The sequence below is a fragment of the Balaenoptera borealis genome (assembly GCF_965194805.1).
Source record: "Balaenoptera borealis genome assembly, chromosome: 16".
Lineage (NCBI taxonomy): Eukaryota > Metazoa > Chordata > Mammalia > Artiodactyla > Balaenopteridae > Balaenoptera > Balaenoptera borealis.
This window is the reverse complement of record NC_138872.1, coordinates 65061054-65087457: the sequence shown is the minus strand read 5'-3', so window position 1 is coordinate 65087457 and position 26404 is coordinate 65061054. Positions and strand designations below refer to the sequence as shown.

At 49.0% G+C, this 26404-nt stretch overlaps 1 protein-coding gene across 3 annotated transcripts in view; it reads left to right on the top strand.

Annotated features, from left to right (window-relative positions):
• The first annotated feature begins 3309 nt into the window (after positions 1 to 3309).
• The window catches only part of SYT17 (synaptotagmin 17), an 83383-nt gene continuing 60288 nt past the window's right edge, over positions 3310 to 26404 (top strand). Inside the window, exons 1-5 of one of the 3 annotated variants that reach the window (XM_082360782.1) lie at positions 3310 to 3357; positions 7491 to 7508; positions 8162 to 8310; positions 14371 to 14519; positions 17310 to 17929. In XM_082360782.1, coding sequence (XP_082216908.1) covers positions 3325 to 3357; positions 7491 to 7508; positions 8162 to 8310; positions 14371 to 14519; positions 17310 to 17929 — 969 coding nt within the window. In that variant the 5' untranslated portion in view covers positions 3310 to 3324. Of the gene's footprint in view, positions 3358 to 3782; positions 3934 to 5236; positions 7354 to 7485; positions 7509 to 8161; positions 8311 to 14370; positions 14520 to 17309; positions 17930 to 26404 lie in introns of those variants that run through there. The other 2 variants (XM_082360783.1, XM_082360784.1) reach the window with 2 other exon arrangements.

Genomic DNA, 26404 nt, shown 5'->3' with positions numbered 1-26404 from the left:
CCCATAAGCTCTTTTTCGCTCAAGCTGGATTGAACTGGGTTTCTTTCAGGAACCCTAGACAATACACATCTGAGGTTCAAAATATCCAAACACAAAACCCCAATTCCTCCCCCAGCAAACCTGCCCTCCTCCAGCCTCCCCTGCCTTCCACACCTCATCACTGCTTATTCAGTTTCGGCCACTGATTCATTGCCATGACCTTGGTTCAGACTCACACTGCTTCTTACCCAGATTGCTGCAACAGCCTCCCTGCCTTCAGGCTTGTCTACTCGTGCTCACAGACAGACAGACAGACAGACAAACACACACACACACACACACACACACACACACACACACACACACACACACACTCACACACACAGACATGCCAGAAATCTGTCTCAGCCTGACCCTTCCTGCTCTTCTATGGGGTAACTCACAAGGCTGCCAGACTACCTGGCCCCTGGTCCCTCCTACCTGTTGAATTTCAGCTGGTACCACCCTCCCCTCGCTTCAGCTAGAGAGCTACTTGGAATTCCCACTCTCATCTCTAAGCTAATGCACATGCGACATCCAGGGGTTCTTAATCCTTTCTCTGCCATGGACCCCTCTGCCAGTCTGTGGAAGCCTATAGACCCCACCTCAAAATAATGTCTTTTCAATCATAAAGCAGGATACATGGAATTATAATGAAATTATAATATACATTTATCAAAATATTAAAACCAATTTAAATTTAAATATGGTAATGTATGTGCTTCTTCAATAATGCATTAAATAGAAAGATCTAGAGCAGAGGCCTAATAACTGCTATAATTTTCAAACAGTAAAGAGTGTCAATGAAAAGTCAAGTTATAAGCAACAACTGTAATGTGATAAGAATATATGTGATTTCCACTGGTGACAAAGTCCCAGGTCAGTGACCATGGAGATGTAACTTTATGCCTTTCTAAGTTCATGGACTCCTCCACCCCAATTAAGCACCACTGGGCTCTAGAATAATCTCTCCATCTCGGTTCTTTGGGACTCAGCTTAAGGTCACCCCTCAGGAAGCTTTCTCTGACCGTCACCACACCAGGTTAGGGCCCCTCCTCAGTACCCCGACAGCCCCCTAGGCCTCCCTTTATCACACCACAGGTCACATGCAATTCCATGAATTTGTCAGTGTACTGGCCTGGGGGACTCTCCACCGAGACCCGTGAAGGTGCCCGCTGCCTTATCCAAACAGGCACAGCCTTGGTCTGAGTCCAGGTTACACCTCAAAGCTGGACCGCAGGTTCCCTGTTGGGCAGGTAGAGGCTCGCAGAGCTGGGGACCCTGAAGTGACGTCTGGCATTTCCCTGATGAATGACTTAGGACCGATTTCTTGTTCCTTCTTTCATTGGAGGCAGGATGGTGCAGGCCCTAAAGAAATGGGCCTTTACAGCTAACCAGATCTGCATTTTTCTCCTGTCTCTGTCACTTTTCACCTGTTTACCTTGGGCAACTCCCTTCCCCTTTCAGATCTTCAGCTTCCTCACCTGTAATATGGGATGATGATAGTACCCACTTTGTAGGGCTCTGGTGAGGATTACACAAGAATGCACGTGAAGTGATCAGCCCTCGATCATAATAATGACTCAAGAGTTGGAGGTACCCATATCAGCTATTAATACCATCCATTTGTTCATTCAACAAGCATTTATTAAGTGCCCATTGCATGCTGATGCTTGACATACATGAAAGTATTTGATAATCCCAGAGGTAGGTTCTATTATCCCCATTTAAGATAACCCCCTTCATTGGAGGAGGGGTGCTTGGTATTCTAAGACAGTTTTAAGTCTTTACGGATTAAGGTTCCAAACTAACCCTAAGGATTTCATCCCCCTCCCCCCAATATAAGGCACTATGCAGCAATGTGGGGCAGTGGCTAGGGAAGGATTTCCGTTTAAGGGGTCTAGGTTTGAATTCCAGCTCCTCGACGCCGTATATATAGACCCTGGGCAACTTCACTGCTTTGTGCCTCCTTTTTTTCTCATCTAAAGAGTGGGACAGTAATAGTGCCCACCTCAAGCATATCAGAGAATTAAAAGATTGAACTTGTTGTAAAAGGTTTTAAAAGGTTTAAAGCCCTGCCTGGCACAATCTCAAAAAGCTTAGCTATTCCTCATGGGAACACCTGGTAAACTCCTCCACCTCCCTCAAGTCCCCCCAAGGAGCACCTATCCCAGTGGGCACCCCTCCTCTGTGAAGCCCACTCCCCACCAAGCACACTTCCCATCAGTGTTAAAGAAACATTGTAGATACATACCATGAAGTTGTTAGGAGTACAGACCATGTGGGTTCAAATGCCAGTGTGACCAACTGCCAGCTGTTATGACTTGGTAGAGTGGCTTTCCCTCTGTGCACCTCAGTTTCCCCATCTGTAAACTGGGGATAGTTGCGGCAGCTCCCGCATAAATTTAAGAGAAGTCAAGCACTCTGCTAGATGTATAGGAGTACGCAAGGCAGAGGAGGACAAGATGAAATGCTTGTGAAGGGTTGAGCATGGTGCCTGCGGAATTATAATCGCTCAACATGTGTTACATGCCATGTGCTACAAATGAAGTAGTATATCATACTTAGAAATGTATATGTATGCTAGATATTTACACAAAATATTTACACATATGTATACTACACCTTTTGTTTATAACTTCCGCATTAATTTCCTCATTTACTCCCACAAGACAGCCCTGGAGGAAAGGCAGGGCAGAGATTTTATGCTATTTTTACTGATGAAAAGACAGAGGCAGCAGGAGATTAAAAAGGTGGGTAAACTGGTGACTGGCAGCTGTAGGTAACTGGCAACTGGAGATGGCTTGGCATTTTAAAAAGAGAACCGGCGAAGGGCAATGTTCCACCTCATATCCCTCAGTGGAGACCCAGCCCCAGCTCTGTGGCCTTGGGGTGGGAGGACCGGTTTGGGGGAGGCCTCCAGGCCCAGAGCGTCCCAGCCAGGAGGGCAGGCCGGCTGGCGGGTGGACACGCCCGGGGGCGCACGCTCGCTGGCGCGGAGCTTCGAGCGGGCAGAGACGCAGGACGCTGGGAGCGACGCTGGGTGGCGCTGCTGGGCCGTCCCGCGCCAGACCTGTTGCGCCCAGGGCGCAAGTCCGGCAGGTCTTTAGGGTAAAAGGACGCACCGGTCTCTCCGCGCGCCCCTGCCACCCTGGCCGCTGTATCTCCCTCGGGGAGCCCAAGGCCCCACCTTAACTTGAGGCTCCCATTCGTTTGGCCTTTGCGTTCCTCACCGCAACAGTTCTAGGCGCGTCGGGGAGGGGGGCGGGAATAAAGTTTTTCCAACCTGGTCTGGGAGAGGGCTGTATGGGGAGGACTCTCCCAGCTCCAGACTACAAGGTGGGCTGGACCGCACGTGCCCCTTCGGCTTCACGGCCGCCTCGGAGGCCCTGCTCTTCGTAGGTGCCAGCCTCGGTGCCGACCGGATGGGCTGACCCGCGCACCGCCCCCTCCCACCCCGTTCCCCATCGCGGTCCCCTCCCCCGCCTCTGGCGCGCACGGGCCCCAGCGTCTCCGGCCCCGCCCGCGCCGGGGTCGCTGCAGTCTCCGTGGCTGCCCCGGGCTCCCTCCCCAGGCGCCCCGGCCTTTATCCAGCCTGGGGAGCGCCTCGGGGAGAGCGCGGGACAGCGAGGGAGGCCGAGGAGGAGGCCCTGGGCGCCCGAGCTCTCCCAACCTGGGAGGCGGCCCCGACTCCGGGAGCCGGAACGCAGGGGAAGGCAAGGACGGGGCGGCCGACGGAGGGGCGGGAGCCGCTCATCAGCCACGCCAGTCACGTCTGGGGCCACCCGGCTGCCTTTTTCTTTCTTTCCCCCTTTGCTTTCTCCCCTCTCTCCGGTTGGCGAGGGCAAAGTGGCCGTGGCGGCGCCATGCCCGGGCCGGAGTGAGTGCGCGCGGGCGAAAATGGCGTACATTCAGGTAGGGCTGAGGCCGGGGGGCCAGGTCCGCGGTGTGGGTGAGGGGTGCCGCGCCCCCTGCGACTGTGAGCGCGCGGGAGGGAGGGCACACGGCTGCGCTGCCACAAACTTGCCTGGAGAAAAAGGGTGTCTGAGCGCAGGCTACCTGTGCAGCAGTGGGGGGTGCGCCCCAGGAGAAGAAGCTGGGGACCCCCGCACCCCGGGACGAAGGGCCCTAAGCTGACTCTTCACGCGCGCCCTCGCCTCCTGGGGAAGGAATGGGGGTGGGGCGGACTTTTCTTCTCCCTTCCCCCACCCCCTTCCTCAAGCACCCCTCCCCAGGGGAGGCGCCGCGGGCAGGGCGGCAAGGGGCGCGCCAGCCGCCCGGCCCGCCAGCTGCCGTTGCCTTGGTGACGGCTCCGGCTAATTGGCCGGCGGAGGGAGCCTGTTGCGGCCAGGAGGGACAAGGACGTCGTCTCTCCCGGGCACTGGGTGCTGAGCGGTGGGGGACACACCAGAGGCGCGCTGGTGGTGTTGGGGGGCAGCCGATTACTTTGGGCCATTGCATTGGGGTCTGGGAGTTGTGGACCCCCAAGAATCCTTAGGCTGAAATAATTTACAAGCACCTTTTTTAGGGGGGGTGGTGAGGGGGCGCTGCTTGACTGAAAGACCTTTCTTCTCAATACATGGGGGGGGAAGTGGCAACGGGTCAGCGCCAAGGTCATGCAGTCAGACCCGCTGAGCTGCTTGCTTCTGGGGTTGGCTCCTCTCAGCCTGGCAGAGAAGCCTCCAGGCTCCCACAATCGGGGTGCATCTGAGCTCACTTCTCCCCTCGGCTACAGCTGGGGTTGCTGCCCGTCCCCTCGTCCCCCTTTGGCTCACGCATCCCCTCATCATGTCCTTAGACTTTTCACCTGCCAGGAACTCTGCCACCTAGGCCATAGCCTCCCCATCCCTCTCCTGGCTTAGATTTGCTCCATTGACTTCTCTTTTATGGAATCCCTAGGTCATCTTTTCAAGTTCAATGAAGGTCACATTTACTGTTCACCTACTGTGTGGATGTTGTCGGGAGGGGCGCTGTTCGACAGTTGCTCAACAGACACTTGGCTGATCACCTACTATGTATGGGCAGTGGGGACGCAGCTGAGAAAGCAGCAGGTCCCTGCCCCTCAGAGTGCACAATGCAGTGAGAAAGGAACAACGTTAGAACCGGCTTCTGCGGGTCTTAATGACTGCCTTCAAGCACAGAGTAATTAAGTGACTTGCCCAAGGCCATACAGGTGCTTAGGGGTCGTGGCGAGGCCTAAAAGGGGGGATGGTGGGGATCTGTGGGGGATTTGTTAAGCATCTGGTATGAGGATGGCCCGGTGATGTTGACTTTCCTCGTAGAACAAGGTGTTAAAACTTTTTCTGTAAAGGGCTAGATAGTAAATACTTCTTTTTTCTTGGAGGGCTGCACAACTTCTTGACTCTGGCACTAAACAGCCATAGACAGTAGTACATTAACGGGCATGGCTATGTTTAAGTAAAAGTCTGTGGACACTGAAACTGAATTTCATATACTTTGTATGAGTCAAGAAGTATTCATCTTTAAATTTCTTTTTCAACCAAATAAAAATATACAAACCATTCTTAGCTGGAGGGCCATAGAAAAACAGGCTGCAGGCTGGATTTGGTCTGCTAGCCATAGCTTGCACCCCCTGTTCTAGAATATCTGGGTTCTCCTCCTTCCTCCTTTTTTTTCTGGCTTGAGTCATTTCTCCTCCATTGGGTCAAACACATGAAACCGAGCCTCAAAGACTCGGCATGCCTGCGAGCCTCAGAGCATCTTCCCTCTCCTCTTTCTTCATCTTCCTTGGTTTCTCTTTGCCGCCCTGACAGTCACCTTGCACCTGGGCCTTGAGAAAGCTGTGTGGTTATACCTCATTGGGGCCCCTGAGGTGGCCTTGCCTCTGCTTATCATGGTTTTAGAAATGGGTCTCTGTTGATCACTACATACCCAAGAGACACTTCCCTGTGAGCCTGGCTTGTTGTGAAAAAGCATCACTTTATCCTTGCACTTTACCGTAAGCATCTTAAAGCACTTTCTCATGTAAGCCCCACGAGGGCATAGCTTTTTGCTGCATTGTTCACCTCACCGCTGTATTGGCCAGGACAGTCCCCGGTGCCCAGCAGGTTCCAACTGGACTTGACAAACCATCTGGTTCTCATAAGCCACAGAAAGGGTTCAGATATTGTGCAGCTGGGCAGGACAAAGCATTTTCATAGTATCCTAGCTTAGCCCTTCCACTAAAGAAAAGAGGTTAACTGAGGCTCAGAGTGCCCCCCGCCACCCCTACTTGCCCAAGTCACATGATTGGCCACTGGTGAGGCCAGGACTAGTGCTTCTTCACTCAGTTTCATACCCTCCCCCTCACCCCCCTCCGTGTGATTAGTGCCTGAGACTTTGTTTCCCAAGCTGCAGTAAATCCCTTATCACTTCAAGGATTTTGAGTTTTTCATGAGCTGCGAACCACCTGTGCTGTTATTCACTTAATTTTTTTTTCTATAAATGGGCTTGCACTTTATAACTTTAAAAAATAGTATGAAAAGGAAACTTTATGTCATTACCATAATAGAAAACCAGGGTCACGTGATATAAAGAGCCGGCAACAGGAAAAATAAACACAATGAGAATAATGCCACATTCTTGGATTCTAGATGGGTAGGCTCTGAGCCTGGGGTCTGCTCTCTGCTTAAAAAGGAAGGCGGGGATGGGATTTGCAACTGTTAAAAAAATGTCACATACAATGGTACCAAATTAAGACTTTCTCCTCCTCGCAAGAGAATTGAAAAAGCCAGTTAACTTTCTCCCTCTTGACTCAAAGTTCTGAGTTCTATGGGAGACTCCTCCTAACCTACCTGGTTTACTTGGCCCGTTTGGAAAGCCATTAAGACTCTCTCCCGGAAGGGGGTGGGGGGAGCCTGTGCCTTGGGAACCGGAGAGAAGAAACGGGGGTGGAGGTGGGGCTGAAGAAGGGAGGGAGCCCCTCCCTTCTTCCCGAGGACCAGACTCTGGCTTTCTTTTTTTTGGCGCCCTCTATCTGTGGGTGGTCATAGGAAGCTCCCCACCATTGGAGCAGAATTGGAAGGTAGGGCCTCGGGGAGGGCGGGGGAGCCAAGTCACATCCACGCTGTGCCTGCCTGCATGTTAGCTAATCATGTCCTTTTGGGTTGGCTTCATGGCTATTTCTGTATAGGAAGGTTTGCTCCTCTCCTGAGGTGTGGCTGCGTTGGATAGCATGACTATCTATCCACCCTCTCTGATTCATAACAGCATACGGTGCAAATCAAATCGAAATGCTAAAGTTTCCCATTTATTCGGTGTTGGTTAGCCAGGAGGCTACCAGCAACCCTGAAGGTAGCAACACCTTGTTAGGAGGTCAGCTCCCTTCCCAGGATGGTAAGTGGAAAGAAGCAGGGCTTTTTTTTTTTTTTTTGGGTTGCTGGAATATTGCTAAACTGGTCTTGTCTCTCTCTTTCTGTCGCCCCCCTCGCCCTCTGCGCCCCTTGGCTTCACGTGGATCTCTAAAAGGGCAGTTGGAACCTTTAAACGAGGTGAGTTAATTCGGTGATTTGTTTGGTCTGGCTTCTAATCAAGAAATGCTTGCTTGTCATTTTGGAGCCTTATGTGGGGCTGTGGGGATATTGAATATTAAACAGCAACCGGATGTTGATAACGGCACAGTTTCGATCCCCTTCTACGAAAGGGAGATCCCGGTGAAAAGATGCTAGTTGATGAGATAAGTTTTCCTTCCCACCCCCTACTTACTCCATTTGATTATCTCTGTTTACTTTCACGTCATGAGATTATTTTTTAAAAATATTTTTGCTTTGCTTTTAAGAAGACAAAGTAATATTCATTGTGTTTTGAGAACATATTGCATAGCCCTCACGATGTTGAATAAACCACCCACATGTCAAGAAAGACGTTCACGTAAACTACAAAAGAAAATACCTGCAAATATTTTGCTCGCTATTAATGGCTCGGGCGGGTTGGTGTTTGCCATCTTTGTGCCTGCAGTTGGTAAATAGAAATGGAAAACATTTTGTTCTAAGTGATCAGTGGCGGAGACAGACCTCCTGAACGTCGTTATTTCTCATCAGGGATCGGCTGCTTGTAATTTTGGGTGTTTTTCCTCTTCTTCCTCCCCACCCTTTACACCTCCCCTCTGCCCCTCTCCACTGCCCACCTCCCCCAATGGCCTCAGGGTTTTCTTTCTAGAATCTCCGATCTGCTGCTCTGCAGATGGACTTGCCGGCACTGCTGTCAGAAGTGCTATGAATCCAGCTGTTGCCAGTCGAGTGAGGATGAAGTTGAAATTCTGGGACCTTTCCCTGCCCAGACTCCTCCCTGGCTGTAAGTAAAACTGCTCCGAACTTCCTGGAAAGCAATCTTAAGACCTTTCTTTTCTCTGTTTCTGCGAGGGGGTTTGGGGCACGGGAAGGAGGATTTGGGGTGTGAAAGGGGGAAAGGCTGAGTTTCCATCGACCTCTTAGTTGCTGATGGGATGTGCTCTGTGCCTCATTGTGTTTGGCAAGCTGGTGAGACCAGCTGGGGGTGGGGCTTCAGTTTAGCTGGTTTCACATCGGGCCTTCTGAGATATGAACTGTGTAATGCTAAGCATGTGGGCACTTTTAATCACGTTGAGTGTCATTCCAAGCAGAAAAAGAGATCTGTGAGCATCTGTATTCTTCAAGGGATGTCCAAATTCTAAAGGTTTCAATCCAAGTCCGTATGACAAACTGTCCTAGCACCTGGCCCGTGCCTGGCTCATACTAGATGCTCAATGAGTATTTGGTGTGGGTAGCATGAACAAACAAGTGCCTCTCTGCTGGTTTGAGCAGGAACTTCAGAAACAGGGAAGCAGAAAAGAACCTCCAGTCGCCATCGTGTCCTCCTTCGCTGTTTATGTTCTCTCTGGCATCTTTCGTTTTATTTCCAATTCGTTCTCCTCCCGCGCCTGCATACAACATCTCCATCTGCCAGTCGCTCAGATATTTTGGGAATGCAGTTTTGAAGCTTCTCAGCCACGTGTCTGGTCCACCTCTCTGTGGCTGGGAGAGGAATGTGGCCGGAGAGTCTGGGTTGAGTCTAGAGGGCCAGGGCCTGGGAATCATCAAGTGCCACTTCTCATGATACAGAGGGGAGGCTCAGAGAGGTGGGAAGACAGTGTGAGGGCCCACAGCTGGAGCCTCAGTGGGGATCCAGTGCTGTCTCAGCTAAATCCTTGGGCTAAGATTCCAGAAGCTTCTGGCGCCCCATCTTTCCCTCCAAGTTGGGGGTCATGCCTCAGTCCTCTTGTTTTCTTAGAAGCAAGTATCAAATATTTCCATAGCAAAATGGCTCTGTGTCAGGCTCTGTGAGTTCAAATCCTATTTCTCCTACTTTTTTCTAGTTCTGTTCCCTTGGACAAGTTGCTTGATCTCTCTGTGCCTTGATTTCCCATCTGTCAAATGGGGATGATAAAAAGAATAGTATTTATCTTATAGGGTGGTTGTGGCGATTGCATGAATTAGTGTATGGAAAAGTACCTAAGGATGCTTGATACCTTGTTGGTAATCATAGACGTAAGTGATTCTTTTTACCCTACTCTGGGTTTCCCCATCTGTAAAGTAGGAAAAGTAATAGAACTTACTTTATAGGGTCGCTGTTAAGAGTAATGAGATATGCACGTAACGTGCTGAGCACACAGTAGTAAGTATTCATCTCTATTATTATTAGGTATTGATAGAGATTCTTTAAACTGATAAAGGTAATGTTAAGGAACCTTCCATTACTCACAGGTTGTAGCCTGAATCCTGCAGGTGTGCATAGAGTTGAGATGTTTGGTGAAACCAACTCATTAATCAAGGGATCATTCCCATTTTCCAGTGACAGAGGTTGGCTCAGCCCATCTGGTGTCTTTAAAACCATGCTCAGAAGAATTCCAGCTCTGTTACAGCAGGGCTATCTTGTTCATTCCAAAAAATAGCTGTTGACCAACTGACTAACCTGCAGGCAGAAATTGAGTCCTGAAAGTATCAGTCATGCTATCGAAAAGTTAATCTCAGTTTCTTTGGTAGTTTTTTTCTAGAGGTTGCCCTACAAGGCTAGATAGAGTCCTGTTCCCATGCTCAGGGGATTTAAACTCTAGTATAGGAGATACAGCAGGTATATAAGTTCAGTTTGTGTATTCACACCCTGCACACCCATATGACAGTCTTGCATAGAGCTTTGTTATGGAAAAATCCTGGGAGAATGACTGCAGGCATAGCTGGATCCAGGGGCTCAAATGATGTCATGGGCGTGCATGTACGTGCTCTCACTCTCTTTCTTTCTGTTTCTTCTGTTTTGGCCTCATTCTTAAGCTTAGTTTTTTCTCTGCCTCATTTTTAACAGCAACAAATGTATCAGGAAAGGCTCTCATTGCCCTGGCTCGGGTCGTGTGCCAATCACTTGATCCAGTCACTTTTGCTTGGAGGAAAAAGTGCTGGGATCATTCCTGGGTTTCTTGACTGTCCTGGAACCAGGGAAAGGGTTATTCCACCTGAAACACATGAACTAGTAAGCTAGTCGAACAGGGGTTGGCAAACTTTTCCGGTAAAGGGCTAGATAGTAAATATTTTAGCCTCATGGGCTTAGTTTCTGTTGCAGCTACTCACTTCTATCCTTATAGTACAAAAGCAGCCATAGACAGTTCATTAGTGAATGGGCATAGCTGCGCTCCAATAACACTTCTACAAAATCAGGCAGTGGATTTGGCCCTGTAGTTTGCAGACCTGGGTAATAAACAATTTGGGTGCTGTGACTGGATCCAGGGTGGACAAACGCCACGAATCGGGGGGATCATAGAAAACGAGCCTGCGAGCTCAGGTCGTGTAGGGTCTCAAATGCCAAATTAAGGAATTTGGATTTTCTTCTGAACCAGAGTAGACCCCTGATAGACATTGAAAATCACAGCCTGGTATCTGTTTGCCCCAGACGCTGAGTGTTACAGATGCACGGCCACTGAGTTGGAGGATAGTTTTGCTTTGCCCAGGCTGCTGACCCTTTGTACAAGCAGGGGATTTTTTCTGGGGTGGGACCCTCAGGGAAGACAATTGTTTTGGTTATGCCACAAGCAGAGAAGTGGGCTGGAACCTTCCAGCAGAGCCAACACACCACACAGCTTCAGGAGGTGCCCTTCACGTGGTGGTCATTATGAATGGGACCACCTAGAGTAGTGCAGTGTACAGTCTGAGCAGCTGTACATGACCTTCGTGCTTCCTAAGATGACCCAGATCTTCCTTGAATCCTGGGCAGCACTGAGTACATTATTGACTGTCAATATCATGCAAAATATTAAGAGAAATCTGTAAAGGGGAGGTAGGTTAAATCCTTCAAAAAGAGAATTTACAGCTTGTGCTTTCCTCAGATTTATTTACCAAGCAGGCAGTTGCATGTTATCAAACAGGCAGGGAGTAGAAATGTCAAGTGTACAGGCTTTGTAGTGCTGTTCCTACTGTGGCATTTGAACCAAGAACCACAGAACATGCCTCTCTGTGGGGTGGCGTGTGGCAGATGAGCTGGCCCTTTGTGTGTGTGATTTTGGGGGGACACACCATTAATTGTCACATATGCTTCCATCATGTGGGTCCCCCAGCTTTCTTGGGCTGGGCTGGGCTGCTGAGGGTCAGAAAAATGGTACAATCCAACTGGCTCCTTTTGGGGCAGTGCCAGAAAGACACTCACTGAAGAGTGAATTAGGTTATTTCTTTGTCCAACAAGCATGTGTTGAGTACCTACTAAGTGCAGGGCTCTTATAGGCCTCCCAGGGGATGCCCAGCTCTGTAGCGTGGGGCATGTGATCCGGAGTCTGGTACTGCTGGATTCCACTGGGGTTCTGCCATTTCACAGTGGTGCAGGTCAATTCTCCATCCCTCCCTCCACCCTACTGGGGCCTCCATTTCCCTGTCTGTAAAGGGGGTGGGGGTGGTTCGTAACGACTAACTCCTGTATTGTTTCAAGGATGAAATGATGGTTCATACAGAGCATTTAGCACAGTGCCTGGCACATAGTAGGTGCTCAGCAGCTGGTACTTTTGATCATAGTAAGTACAGATGCCACCGTTAAGATCTGTACCCTGTTATGGGAGGAGTGACAAGGCGTGCACTCAGATCAGAGTGACACAAGGTAAGTCAGGTAAGAACCACTGGAAAGGTGTATTCATTCACCCATTCACTGAAAAAAATAAATCAGAGCACCCCAAGCGTGCCAGGTGCCGTGCTGGGGCAAGGAGGGCAGTGGTGAATAAGGCAGATATTGTCCCTGCCCACGTGGAGCTATGGCTTAGTGTCAGACGCAGAAGATAAGAAGGCAGGCCACACTGAAGAAGAGTTATGTGCTGAGGTGGGAAAAAGAAGGTGCAGGGATAAGGACTGATGGGGGTGGGAGGAGGTGACGGGACAGGGTGGGGCCTCTCTGAGGAGGTGCTACTGCAGCTGAGATCTGAATGATGAGGAGGAACGAGACAGGTGACGAGGGCAGGAAGAGCATTCCAGGCGGAAGGAACAGAGGGCACGGAGGCTTGATGGTTGCAGAAGGGACAGGGGTGGGCTGGGCATACACTGCTACCGTGTCTGAGAGGACTCAACCAAGGCTTCAGGAAGCAATGGCATTTAAGCTGATCCCTGAAGACTGATGGGACTTCACAGGTGGAGGCAGCAGCCTCGGTGAGGTATGACAGCCGGGAAACAGGCCATGCAGGTGGAGGGGCCCCAGTGGCCGTCACATTTTGGTCCTGGCTTCCTTGGGAGATGCTGCTACTTTCATTTACGGGAGAGAGAGAAGAAGGATTGATCTAGTATGATCGCATCTCTGTGCTCTCCCCTGCTCCCTTCCACGCCCCACATTTCATCTGCTCCATTCTCCTTTTACAGACCAGGAGCTGGAGGCAAGGACTGGGCGTTTCGCCCCGTAACATGCGCATTTGTCCTGGCTGGGACCCTAGCTTTGGAGGAACATCAGATCTGTCTCATGTCATGCACAGCCTGCATCTGCAGACCTTATAGAATTTGAAAGTTGCATTTTTCAAGAGTAGTTTTGCCTCAGGTTTAAATGTCAAGTTGGGGGATGCAGTCTTGAAGGTATTGGTCTACGGCTGTGATGGCTGAGGGGCTTGCTATCAGCAGCATCAATCTCATGGCCACTTTGCAAGCTGTCTCCCCTCTCCTTCCCCCTCCCAGCGTCCTTAGTAGCTATGTGAGTATTGGGGGATCTTAAAGCCACCTCTGCTGTAATAACATCAATTAAAATGTATTGAGCACTTACCTGCAACATACCAACCACTGTTCTAAGCATTTTATATATGTTAACTCAGTGTTCACAGCAACTGGGTAAGGCAGGTACTATTATTAGTCCCATTTTACAGATGGGGAGACTGAGGCACAGAGAGAGGGAGGGACTTGCCTTGAGCTAGCTCTTAATTACTACCTTGTACCGCCGCCCCCCGAAGTGCTTTCCATTTTTTCAGCATTTCTCATCCTTATTGGGAGCACATTGAGTTGTGGCTGCTGCTAATTCGCAGCTGTTTCTACACATCAATATGTTGTTCTTAAATCATTGATTCTCAGGGCCATTTTGTAGCCGTAGCCCTGCCATTCTAAGAAACTTTGAGTGACATTGTTATAGGATATACGTTTTTTTTTTAATTTATTTTTGGTTGTGTTGGGTCTTCGTTTCTGCGCGAGGGCTTTCTCTCTAGTTGTGGCAAGCGGGGGCCACTCTTCATCGCGGTGCGCGGGCCTCTCACTGTCGCGGCCTCTCTTGTTGCGGAGCACAGGCTCCAGACGCGCAGGCTCAGTAGTTGTGGCTCACGGGCCTAGTAGCTCCGCGGCATGTGGGATCTTCCCAGACCAGGGCTCAAACCCGTGTCCCCTGCATTGGCAGGCAGATTCTCAACCACTGCACCACCAGGGAAGCCCTAGGATATTTTTTAAAGATGTTATAGACACAGTGACTGTTGAAATAGCGGGACACTTCTTACCAAAAGCCACTTGCAGAAGTTCTGATGCATATAAACCGCCACATTCTCCCTTCCAGACTGAAGATTGACAGGTCTTGTCTTGGTTTAGTCAAAGTGGCGCCCTCCGTGTGGCAATATCCTGAATAAGTTTACATATCCCTCCCCCACCCCAGCCTCAGCTTTGAAATTATGCAAATTCTTGGCAGATTGTTCTAAATTGGGAAATATTCATTTATATCATTTCACATTTTGTGCAACAAGCAAGACGTTATTGAGAGTTAACGGCTATTGAGAGTTTATTTCAAATTTGCATTATTCCAAGTTGCATAAACTGGGTCTGAGAGAAGTTTCGTCATGGGTCTGTCTCCCACGGGACAGAGATGCCAGTCCCTGGGGATTCTCTGACAATCACTGAGACCTCCTCTCTCCTGCAGGTTGGCCAGCCGGAGCAGTGACAAGGACGGGGACTCTGTCCACACAGCCAGTGAAGTCCCGCTGACCCCACGGACCAACTCCCCAGATCGGAGATGCTCGTCCTCAGACACATCTAAGTCTACGTACAGCCTGACCCGGCGGATTTCAAGTAAGCCTCTCTGCCGTGACTGTCAGGGGTCTTGGCTCGAGCAAGCCTTGCTGCTCAGCTGCCACTCAGGGTCCATGAAGTACACCCCCATTATCTGGGTGCCCAGGACAAGTGGAGAAAGCTGGCATTCCCAGACACTCAGGAGCGTGCCCGGGAAAGACGTGAAGGACAGAGTCATCTCTGGGGAGGGGGTGGAGTGGTGTGACAGTCCAGGAGACAAGATGACAGATAATGGCAGTGTGACAAAGGAGGGCATCGCACCTGATTTCTTCCAAGTTCAGTAAGAAGCGATCATTTTGATTGATTTTTGTAGTACTGATCACAAGTTTCATTGAATTGGCTCAGTTGATGACATTGTCAGCATATATCATTTCGGACCCCGAAAGGCAAGCGTTAGTTACCATGTTACACAGCAGGGCTTGCAAATTCAAGTGACTTCAGGGGCCAAATGGATTGTGTCAGTGACTGAGTGCAGAGGATTGGAGAGAGATAAATATCACCCTAATGCAGTGACAAATGGCAGCCGACTCTTGGCCTTGTACTAGGGCAGGGTGGGGATTGGGGCCAGTTAGGAAGCTAATGTCTCATTGAACGGGGGCAGCTACTACTCAGCTCTTGCCATGTGGGATTGTATTGCCTGATCTTTGGAAAGCGAAACTGGCAGTCTGGGTTTTTATATGAAACTTCCTTACTTTTAAACCCAAACAGAATGTATCTCTGGGTTGAATGTGGCCCTCAGGCCACTCAGTTTGTCCACTCTGATGTATAACCTGTGTGTTTGACCAGATGGCATGATGTGGGTGGGGAGGAGAAAGCCCAGAGACTCCCAACCTCCTGTCACTCCCCAAATGGACCTCCTCTGTCTTGTTCAGCTGATGTCTGAAATTCACTGAACAGGGAAAAAGCTTAAATTCATGAAACTAATCCACTCAGTTGGAAATGATTGATGTCTGATCTTTCCCGGGAGTAGGTGGGGAAGAAGAAGGAAGTAAAGTTCAAGGGCTTGAAATAGTGAAACGGAGGGGATGTCGGGCTTCTGTAGCCTCAGTCTTTCTGTCTGTAGAATGAGAGGGCTGACCTGCCCCGCGCTGTGCCCTACAGCGACCACCACCCACATGCGGCTGAGCTGAGATGCCCCGCACCTGTTACGTACCCAGTGGATTTTGAAGCCAGCGTGAAAAAGAGAATTTATAGTGTCTCACTAAAATGTTTTTATATTGAGTGCATATTGAAATGATTATGTTTTGGATATATTGGTTTAAGTAAAATATTAAAATTAATTTCACCTGTGTCTTTGTAGTTTTAAAAAATTGTGGCTACCAGAAAATTTTAAGTTACCTTTGTGGCTTGTACATCCGTATCTGGCTCGCATTTATTTTCTCTTGGATGGCGCTAGTCTAGATGACTCCTAAATCTCGTGCCCAGTTCTATACAGAGATGACTGCATTTAGCACACATTTATCAGAGAGTGCAGCCACGCACCGGCAAAGGCTCGTGATTTTAGCCAGCAAGACAGGCTTTGGGCACTTAACAAGATGCCATGAAAAGATAAATACCGATCCTACTAATATGAGGCATCTCGTAATCAAACTCCTAAGCCCTGAGAGTAGAATATGTACCAGGGGGGAGCTGGGACCAGGCAGGCGTTGGTTTCACTTATGCCAGATGAGTAAATTCTAGAGATTGACTGTCCAGCAGAGTGCATAAAATTAACAGTACTGTATGGAATACTTAAAAAAGAGGGTAGATCTTATGTTCTTACCCCACACATAAAATTAAATAAGTAAAGAAGGCAGGAGGAAACTTTTGAAGGTGATGGATACGTTTATGGTATAGATGGTGGTGACGGTTTCATGGGTGCATACTTATCTCCAAACTCATCAAGTTGTGTCTATTAAATAATAGACAGGTTTTTGTATGGCAATCATGCCTCAATTAAGTGCTTTAAAAATGAAAAAAGAATGCCATGAGCTCATTGCTAGAATAGAGGGATGAGCAGAGATTGGAATGATGAACCTGGGGACAGTGAACTCTGCTGCTTGCCGGGGAGAGGTACCCCGTAAGTGACGAGGTGTGAATGTGATCCTTGAAGATGGGTCATAGCTACCATTTAGTGCCTCTTAACCACGTGCACGTTCTGTGCTGAGCCCTCTCTGTGCATTGCTCAGTGAATCTTCACCGCAGTCTTTGAGATGGGTGCTGTGATTGACTCCATGTTTCAGATGGGAAAACCGAGTGTGTAAAATGTGCCCGGAGTCACATGGCTCGTTACTAGAGAGTCACACTCACTGGGAAGTAGCCGGGTTGGAATTTGACTCAGGCACTCTGGCCCCAGAGCCTATTCTGTGAAAGTGGAGGCAGTATAGGGTAATGGTTAGAGCCAGACTCTGGGGCCAGACAGGTGGGGCTTGACTCCTGACTCCTCCTCTTACTAGTTGTGTGACCTTTGGCGAGTGACTTAAAGTTTCCGTTTCCTCATCTGTAAAGTGGAGATAACAGTCACTGGCTAATACCTTGTGAAGATTAGATGACTGGATATACGCAGTGCAGTTAGGGCAGTGCCTGGCGCTTAGCTGCCGTGATGATGGCGATGGGGATGGCTGTACCGCCGGGCTGCCTCCCATAGAGTAAATAAGAGGATTTCCGGGAGTAGAGAGCACCTGGCAAAGAGCATCATGAAGCAGAGAGAACAGCATGAGAATCCGGGAAATGTCATCAGTCTCACAGATCGGCCCAGGTCCGGTCCGGTACTTGGTGTGATGTTCATTGTTATTTCTGATGGGTGTGTAGGTCTAGATTCCAGACGACCCAGCTCCCCACTCATCGATATTAAACCCATCGAGTTCGGCGTTCTCAGCGCCAAGAAGGAGCCCATCCAGCCCTCGGTGCTCAGACGGACCTATACCCCGGACGACTATTTCAGAAAGTTCGAGCCCCGCCTGTACTCCCTCGGCTCCAACAGCGACGACGTGGACTTTCTGACGGACGCAGAGATCCTGTCCAAGTACCAGCTGGGCATGCTGCACTTCAGCACCCAGTACGACCTGCTGCACAACCACCTGACGGTGCGCGTGATCGAGGCCAGGGACCTGCCACCTCCCATCTCCCACGACGGCGCGCGCCAGGACATGGCGCACTCCAACCCCTACGTCAAGATCTGCCTCCTGCCGGACCAGAAGAACTCCAAGCAGACGGGGGTCAAACGCAAGACCCAGAAGCCCGTGTTCGAGGAGCGCTACACCTTCGAGATCCCGTTCCTGGAGGCGCAGAGGAGGACCCTGCTTCTGACTGTGCTGGACTTTGATAAGTTCTCACGCCACTGTGTCATCGGCAAGGTGGCCGTGCCTTTGTGCGAGGTCGACTTGGTGAAGGGCGGACACTGGTGGAAGGCGCTGATTCCCAGTTCTCAGGTAAGGGGTGGGTTGGCAGCGTCTCCTCTTGGGAGCTTTTTAAAAAATGGTTATTCTTATCTCAGTATTTAACTTTTTTTTTTTTTTTGCATTTTTAAAACCTTTGGTTTTTTAAATAATTTTTGACTCCCAAGAAGTTGCAAGAACAGTACAGAGAGTCCTGTGTATTCTTCATCCGGCTTCCCCGATGATAAATCTGATACGATCCAAGTGCATTAGCGATACCAGAAAACTGATGTTGGTAACTAAACTACAGACCCTATGCAATTTTTCACCAGTTTTCACGTGCACCTCCCTGTGTGTGTGTGTGTGTGTGTGTGTGTATGTGTGTGTGTGTGTTTATGTGTGTGTGTGTGTGTGTGTGTGTGTGTGTGTGTGTGTGTGTGTGTGTGTGTGTGTGTGTGTTTAGTTCTATGAAGTTTTATCATGTGTATGGGTTCATGTAGCCACCACTGCCCTGGGAGCTCTTTGTCATTGATGCTGGGTTATTTACTAAGGAGAGTGATTGTCCAGGGTATGAAGCCATCAGTCATTTTGACTTTCAGAAATTGATTAGGGAAAAATAAAATGAAGGCAGAAGAACGGGATGATAGATGGATGTTTTTCAGGCAAATTGTGAGATTAGCTTCCTTCCCTCTTCCAGCCCAGGGAAGAGCAATTGGCTGCTTGGGGAGCCACCCGTGGACCAGGTTGTCTCACCTGGGGGCTTTTAGGGTCCCTCCCTTGGGCATTCTGTGGGCTGGAGGACAGCAGTGCCCCCACTGTGGGTGGAAAGATATGAGGGGAGTGTATGGGAAGGAAAAAACCCCACCAGTTGGAGGCTGGTCTAGACCATCCATGCCGGGACAATGATCCTGGGTAATGCAGATGGGATTATTTTGCATCAGATACATCAAGGTGCTTCTGTAAATTTATTTATTTATATATTTAGGGCTGCGTTGGGTCTTCATTGCTGTGCGCGGGCTTTCTCTAGTTGTGGCGAGCGGGGGCTTCTCTGCGTTGTGGTGTGTGGGCTTCTCATTGCAGTGGCTTCTCTTGTTGTGGAGCACAGGCTCTAGGTGCATGGGCTTCAGTAGTTGTGGCATGCGGACTCAGTAGTTGTGGCACATGGGCTTATTTGCTCCACGGCATGTGGGATCTTCCCAGACCAGGGCGTGAACCCGTGTCCCCTGCATTGGCAGGTGGATTCTTAACCACTGTGCCACCAGGGAAGTCCCCAAGGTGCTTCTAAAGCTGAGCTCTGCTGGCCAGGGATTTGATGAGATAGCATCACATTTGGGGTGCAGGTGTTAAACATGAGGACTGGAGGAGCTATTCCACTGTGTGTGTGTGTGTGTGTGTGTGTGTGTGTGTGTGTGTGTGTACACATCTTCAAAGCTATCACTCTCTTAGTTTGGATTCCCCAAGAAAAAGAAGACCCTGAGGCAGGGGAAGTCATTTAATAGGGAGGTGACACCAGAGGAAACACCAGGAGGGGGTGGGAAAGTCACATGAAGGGTGCAGTTATTGAGCCGACCACCACTGTGGGTGACTGGAGCTGAAACCTGCTGGGGGAACTGGGAGCCAGTGTCAGACACACACCTAAGAGCCTTTCCGCCTAAGGGGTGAGGGAGCCGGGGTCTTTGTACAGCACCTCCTATCAGCCACTGAATGAGGGCTGGGGTATGGGGAGGTTCATTTCCTGGTATTTCTGTCCTGTTACGCTGGCAGGTACAGAGACTTTTGACATCCACAAATGCAAAAAAAGTGCAGATGTTGGCAATGTCTGCTATAATCCCAAATCCTCTTTCCCGTCACACGATCAGGATATATTTGGTGCTTTCTGTGTATCCTCCTCGATATTTGATATCACTCGGTTTTCAACTGGCAAGAAAATTATGTTGAAAGAGGGAGACCCACCTGACAAAATAAATTCCAAATTGCCAGCTCCACTCTTCACATCAGTGGAAGGCCCCGGAGGTAGAGAATCTGGACATCCCCATACCTTGGCTCTTTTAGGTCTTGCCTGAAAGGTTACCTTGCCTGAAGTGGAAAGTCTTCCTGGCCCATCTGCCCTGATTTGGTTCTCCTGAAAGCTGAGGCCTAAGGCAGGGGCCTGGGTGCAGATCGTTAATTTAGGAGGTGATTCCAAGAAACAGGAGTGAGGGCTGAGGAGGAGACAGGGAAGGAGGGAACGTCAAAGTCAGTGGTGGTTCTGAAGGTTGCCATTCTGGCACTGGGATGGGCGTGGACCCCGTCCTAGCACACTGGCCAGGTGGGCTCCCGAAACCTCACAGAAGGGCTGGGGCAGAAAAGAGAAGGAGCCCAGGTGTGCTGGGGTGCCCCAGGTGTGCTGTCTCTGCCTGAGCTGAGACCTCGCCCAGACAGGACCATGGGAGCATTTGTGTCAGATGCCCGGGCACTCCCTGTCCCGTTCTCCTGCTTTATTTTTCTCTATGGCACTTGTCATCATCCAGTAGACCGTACATTTTATGGTCTGCCTCCCCTGCTAGTATGTGAACCCTGTGAGGGCAGTGACTTTGGTCTATGTGTTCACCGCTCCCTCCCCTGCTCCTGGAACAGTGCCTGGTAGGTGGTGCTGTTCAGAAATATTTATTGAATGAGTGGAGGATGGAGGAAAGAAGGATCCCCAAAGTAAATTTCCTTCTTCCCTCCCTCCCCCCTTCCTCCCTTTCTTCTTCTTTCTCATGTAAAGAAAGGCTCATGGAAATTGAGGGAAGAATGGACTTATATCTGCCATCTCAAGCTTGCTCTGGAATTTATACTCTTTGAGTGGGAAGGTCAGCTGTCTGCAGTTGGGGTCCCGAGAAGCAGAGCTTAAGATAGGATTTCAGTGTGGATTAGTTTCCTTAGGGCTGCTGTGACAAAGCACCACAAATTGGTGGCTTAAAACTACAGAAATTTATTGTCTCAGAGTGTGGAGGCTTTAAGTCCAAGATCAAGGTGCTGGCAGAGCCGTGCTTCCTCTGAAACCTAGAGGGGATCCTTCCTTGCCTATTTCTAGCTTCTGGTTGTTGGCAGTCTTGGCTTATAGCTGCATCAGTCTCATCTCTGCCTCCCCCTCACATAGCCTGCCTTCTCTCTGTGTGTGTCTGTGTCTTTTCTTGTAAGAACATCAGTCATGCTGGATTAGGGGCCCACCCTATTCCAGGATGACCTCATCTTCAATAATCACATCTGGAACGACCCTATTTCCAAATAAGGTCACATTCTGAGGTACTGGGGGCTAGGAGGTCAACACACCTTTGGGGGATACAATTCAACCCAAAATGGGACGCAAGAGAAAACCCTTCAGGGGTGGGTGTGAAGTGGTCTAGATGAAGGGTGACAGCCAAGCAAGGCTGAGCCTCAGCCTGGTGTGTGGTGGGGAGGGGACTCTGGGTCCTGGATCCCATTGCAGCATTTCCTCCTTCAGACAAGGGAACCAGCCAGCCCACATTGTCAGTCATTGGCGGGGACCATACTGGGAAATCCGATTTTCAGCCGGGCAGCCCTGGGCCTCCCTGAAGCCTCTGTACTGTGGAACAGTGGTTCTGAACAGGGACAGTTTTGGTCCCAGGATATTTGTCAGTGCTGGGAGACGTTTTGGGTTTGGTGGATGGGAAAGTGCTGCTGGCCTCTGGTGGGTAGAGACTAGAGAGACTGCTAAATATCCCGCAGCGCACAGGATAGACCCTACAACACAGAATGATCTGGCCTAAGATGTCCGTAGTGCTGAGGGTGAGAAAGCCTGCTGTGGGGTGAAGGGGAGGATGGAGGTTGGGGGGATGGAGCAGGGTCTGCCATGACAGGCAAGACGGGAGCTGGGCTGTTCCCTGTTGGGGAAGGAGGGTTTTCCCGGGAGAGACAGTTGTCAGGGGTCGGGTTTGGGCCAAGGGGAAGATGATGTGAGGGGCAGATCTCCAGGTAGCTGCTTTGCTTTTCATTCCAAACGTGAAAAAGGAGATACCGGTTTTGAACAAAAATCCACATCAAGCAAAATAGGCCTGCACTGGAGACAGAAAACGAAATCCTCACAGAGTACGCCCAGGCCGTTAGGTTGGCCATCACCGCTGATTTCCATTGGAGGCAGGCGTCTGCCTTCACCAGAGCCCTCCGAAGATGCAGTTGCGTGGGCGGGGGGTGGAAGCAGTTTCTCGTTTTCAGCCTGACTTCGCGGTATATGGGTCAGAGCAACTCTGAAGGTTTATTAGTTCTACGGTCTCTGCCGTGGAGACCCTGTGGGGACCTATAGGTTGCTGGCTTGTAGGGCCAGCATATAGGCATCTTCTGGCTCACGGCAGAATGTCCCAGTTGTTTTGTGCCTTTGAACATTGTGTCTTTGATCTTGACATTCAGGAAATTAGCAGCTAATGGATCTACTGCAGATTTTTTGGTCACATTGAGAACGCTGGGCCAAAAGATAATGGAAATGAAGACATAGAAATAACGAAGTGTGTGATGTGATTGATGTGGTATGAAGTTATAGTGGCCGCTGAGAGAAATTCTCTCATCCAAGTGGATTGAAGTGAATTGATACTTTGGCCATTTAGGGGTGAAATCCATGTAGTCTCAACTGTTTTTAAAAAAATTATTAATAATTGTGACAAAACACACATCACATAAAATTAACCATCTTTCAGTGGTATTGAGTACATACCCACACGTCATCACCCCCCACCCATATCCAGAACTCTTTTCATCTTGCAAGAAATGAAACTCTGTCCCCATTAAACAGTAGCTCCCCACACCCCACTGGCCCCAGACCCTGGCAACCACCACTCTACTTTCTGTTTGACTACCTTGGATACCTCATATAAGTGGAATGACACAATATTTGTCTCTTTGTGGCTGGTTTATTTCACTTAGCATAATGTCCTCAAGGTTCATCCATGTTGTAGCATGTGGCAGGATTTCCTTCCTTTTGAAGGCTGTGTAATAGTCCATTGTGTGGGTAGACCACGTTTTGTTTGTTTTTTTCATGCGTCCATTGATGGATGCTTGGTTGCTTCCACGTTTAGGTTATCGTGAATAATGCTGCTATGAACATGGGTGTGCAGTTATTTCTTCAGCCTTTTTTTGAGCCAGAAAAATATTCAGGATGAAGGACGTTCATTTTCTCCTGAGATCCTGTGATTTGGGGAAGGAAGGGGGAGGGAGGTGGAAAGAGCAGAGGTCCCGTGGGCATGCCAGAACCTCACAGAGCGTTAGGAAGAACGAGAGTTCTTGTTCCAGCCCTTTCACTAGTTCCCTTGTGACTGGAGTCATGTAACCTCATAGGTCTTGGTTTGCTCGTGTCAAGTGGAGACGTGGTACCTGCTGCCCGCTCCCTTGCAGTGCATCTCTAGGGCTATAAACTCTTCTCAGAAGAAAGTAGCTTCTGGCTGTGAAAGTCCCTCGAATTGAGGAAAATTATAAATATACTGTACATTATAAATATACAATAAAAATATTGTACATATATAAACCAGCCGTTTATTTAGTCAATGAATATTTGCTAGGTGATTGTCATGTTCTAGGGGCTGGGGCTACTAATTTCTCTCTGAGTTTCCTGAGTGTCTACCATGAGCCAAGCAATGTTCTACATGTGCTCACTTGTCTGTCTTCACAAGGGCCCGTTTTACAAAGTGGGGAAACTGGGCAGAGAGAAGTTAAGTAATCTTTCTGTGCTGAGTGGTAGAACTGAGGCTCTTTGGCTTAAAAAGTGATGTACCATAACCAAGACATTAGACTGGTTCTCTACAGCAAGCAAAACAGAGCCCCTGCCCTCCGGGAGCTTACATTCTAGTGGACGGAGATACTCAGTGAATGAATTAACACATCATGCCTGTTGGCATTGTCTCTGCCAGGAGGAGAAATAAAGCAGGATAAGGGGCTGGAGAGGGGTGGCTGAGTGGTGAGAGTGGGGAAGCTGTTCTAGGTGGGTGAGGAGATGGCATTTAAGTAGAGAGCTGGAAGGGTTGAGGGAGTGAGCCTGGAGGATGTCCAGGGGAAGAGCATTCCTAACAGTTAGTACAGGACGTGCAAAGGCCCTGAGGTAGAGTGTGTTGAAGGCTGGTGGAGAGTGAGTGAGGGGAGAGCAGCAGGAGTTGAGGTTGAACTGGCTTAAAAGGCCCCATCACATTGATCTTGTAGGCTGAGGTAAAGACTTGGATTTTATTCCTAGGGGTGACGGGAAGCCTTGGAGTATTTTGAGAAGGAGGGGTGACCCAGCCAGGCTGCCTGGAGAGAACTGTTCCTGGGGGACCCACAAGTACATATTTCCAAAATACATAAAGAACTCCAACTAACATAACACTGTAAAGCAACTATACCCCCAATTAAAAAATGAAAGGAAAAAAAAACCTCCAATGACTCAAAAATAAAAGACAAAATCCAATTTTTAAATGGGCAACAATTTTGAACAGATGTTTCACAGAAGAAGACTCATGCAAATGGTCTAAAAGCACATAGAAAAGTGCTCAACTTCATTATCCATCAGAGAAGTGCAGGTTGAAACCTTAGTGAGATACCACTACAACCCACTTAACCAGAATGTCTAAAATCACAAAGACTGACAACATCCAATGTTGCTGAGGATGTGGAGCCACTGGAACTCTCAGGCAGTGCTGTGGGTATATCATATGATGTAACCACTTAGGAAGAAATTCTAGTGGTTTCTTGTAAAACTAAACAGATATCTACCCCACGATCCAGCAGTGCCACTCCAAAGAGAAATGAAAACGTTATGTCCACACAAAAACTTGTACATGCATATTCAAAGAAGCTCTACATGTAATAGCCCCAAACTAGAAATTGCCCAGGTGTCCATCAACAGGATAAAGGATAACAAACTATGGTATATTCATATAATGGAATGTTATTCATCAATAAGAAGGAAAAAGGACCAATACAGCATGGATGAATGTCACAAACATTATGCTAAGTAGAACATCCTGCTGACAACCATTATGAGAAATAGAAGTCAGACCCAAGAGAGCCCATATAGATGATTGCATATATATAAAGTTCAAGAAACAACAAAACTAAACTATGGTGAAAAATCAAAACAGTGGTTGTGACTGGGGAAGAGGATTGACTGGAGAGGGGCCAAACGGAAGTTTCTAGACTAATAGTGATAGGGCGTTGGAAACACAGGTGTATGCATTTGTCAAACTCATCACTTAAGGTTTGCACATTTCATTGCATATAAATTTTATCTGAAAAATAAAAGAGCCATAAACATCAAATTCTGGTTAATGATATGCCTGCTGAAGTGTTCAGGTCACTCGTGCCTGCAACTTACTTTAAAATGCACTCAGAAAAAGATTGATAGATATGCGATAAAGCAAATATAGCATATTTTCAAAATATTAGTTGCAGAATTAATAACTGTTCATTGTTCGAGCTCGGTGATGTATTTAAAGGGGTTCGGTGTACAGTTATTTCAGCTTCTCTGTATTTGATAACGTTCATAAGAAAATGTTGGGGAACACCAGTTAGGAGTAATATGCTGCGGGCTTCCAGGTGGGAGGTGGTGCTGGCCGGACCCGGGTGTGAGGGGGAGTGGACAAGTGGCCAGCTTGGGAGACAGTTTGAAGGCAGAGTCTTTGATCCCCAGAGCCAGCCCTTAGCCTTTACACTGCAGCTTCAGGGGTGCTGTAGATGAGGGCTCTCAAGCAGAGGGGGGGTTCTCAAACAGGGAATGCTGCTGTTGCCTTACTTCCCGAGCATCAGAATCAGCCAGGAGCTGTGCCTGTGGGGTTCCCAGACCTCAGCCTCCTGGATTCCGATTTCTTAAGTCTTGGGTGAACCTGCACTTGAGTGAATGTGCTGGGAGAGTCTGACGTAAGTGAACTGCGGACCTCATTCTGGGAAGCACTTGGGTGGCCAGTGGAATGTTGAAGGGGCTTGGCTGTTGCAGCTGGACAGACAGGTCTGAGATGGGGTCTCGCTGGTCGGCTGCTGTGTTGGTTTAACGAGCTGGCCTGGCTGCCTGCGAGCCCGGTATAGGCTGCCATCAGGATGGTATTTTATGGAACCATCTGGGAAAGGAGCAGGCTCCAGGTAGCGTGCTCTTAGATGTTCTTGGGGGATAATTCTGAGTCATGTGGGGTGTAGTATCTTTTATTACAAAGCCACATTGCCTGCTGAGGAACAGTGTTTGATTTGAGCCCAGAAAAAGAAAATGTGCTTAGTCAAAAGTGATATTTGCACATCTGGCTGCTGGGTATTTATGTTTCTGAAAACTGCTTTAATGTGAGATTTGCTTTGTCCAAAGGAACGCCTTTTAGACCTTCAGTGCCTATAATTCAGGGCCCTGTGGCTTAGGAAGTGAAGTCTGTGTGTGTTGCCTTTGCAGCATAAGAGTCAGAGGTGGTGGCAATAAGCGTGTTCTGGTTCTCACCACGTACCAGACCCTGGGCTCGGTGTAATACTTAAGGATTCCCCACCAGATGGATGGCACTGGCACCTGCATTTTATAGATGGGGACCCTGAGCCTCAGGAAGGTTAAGA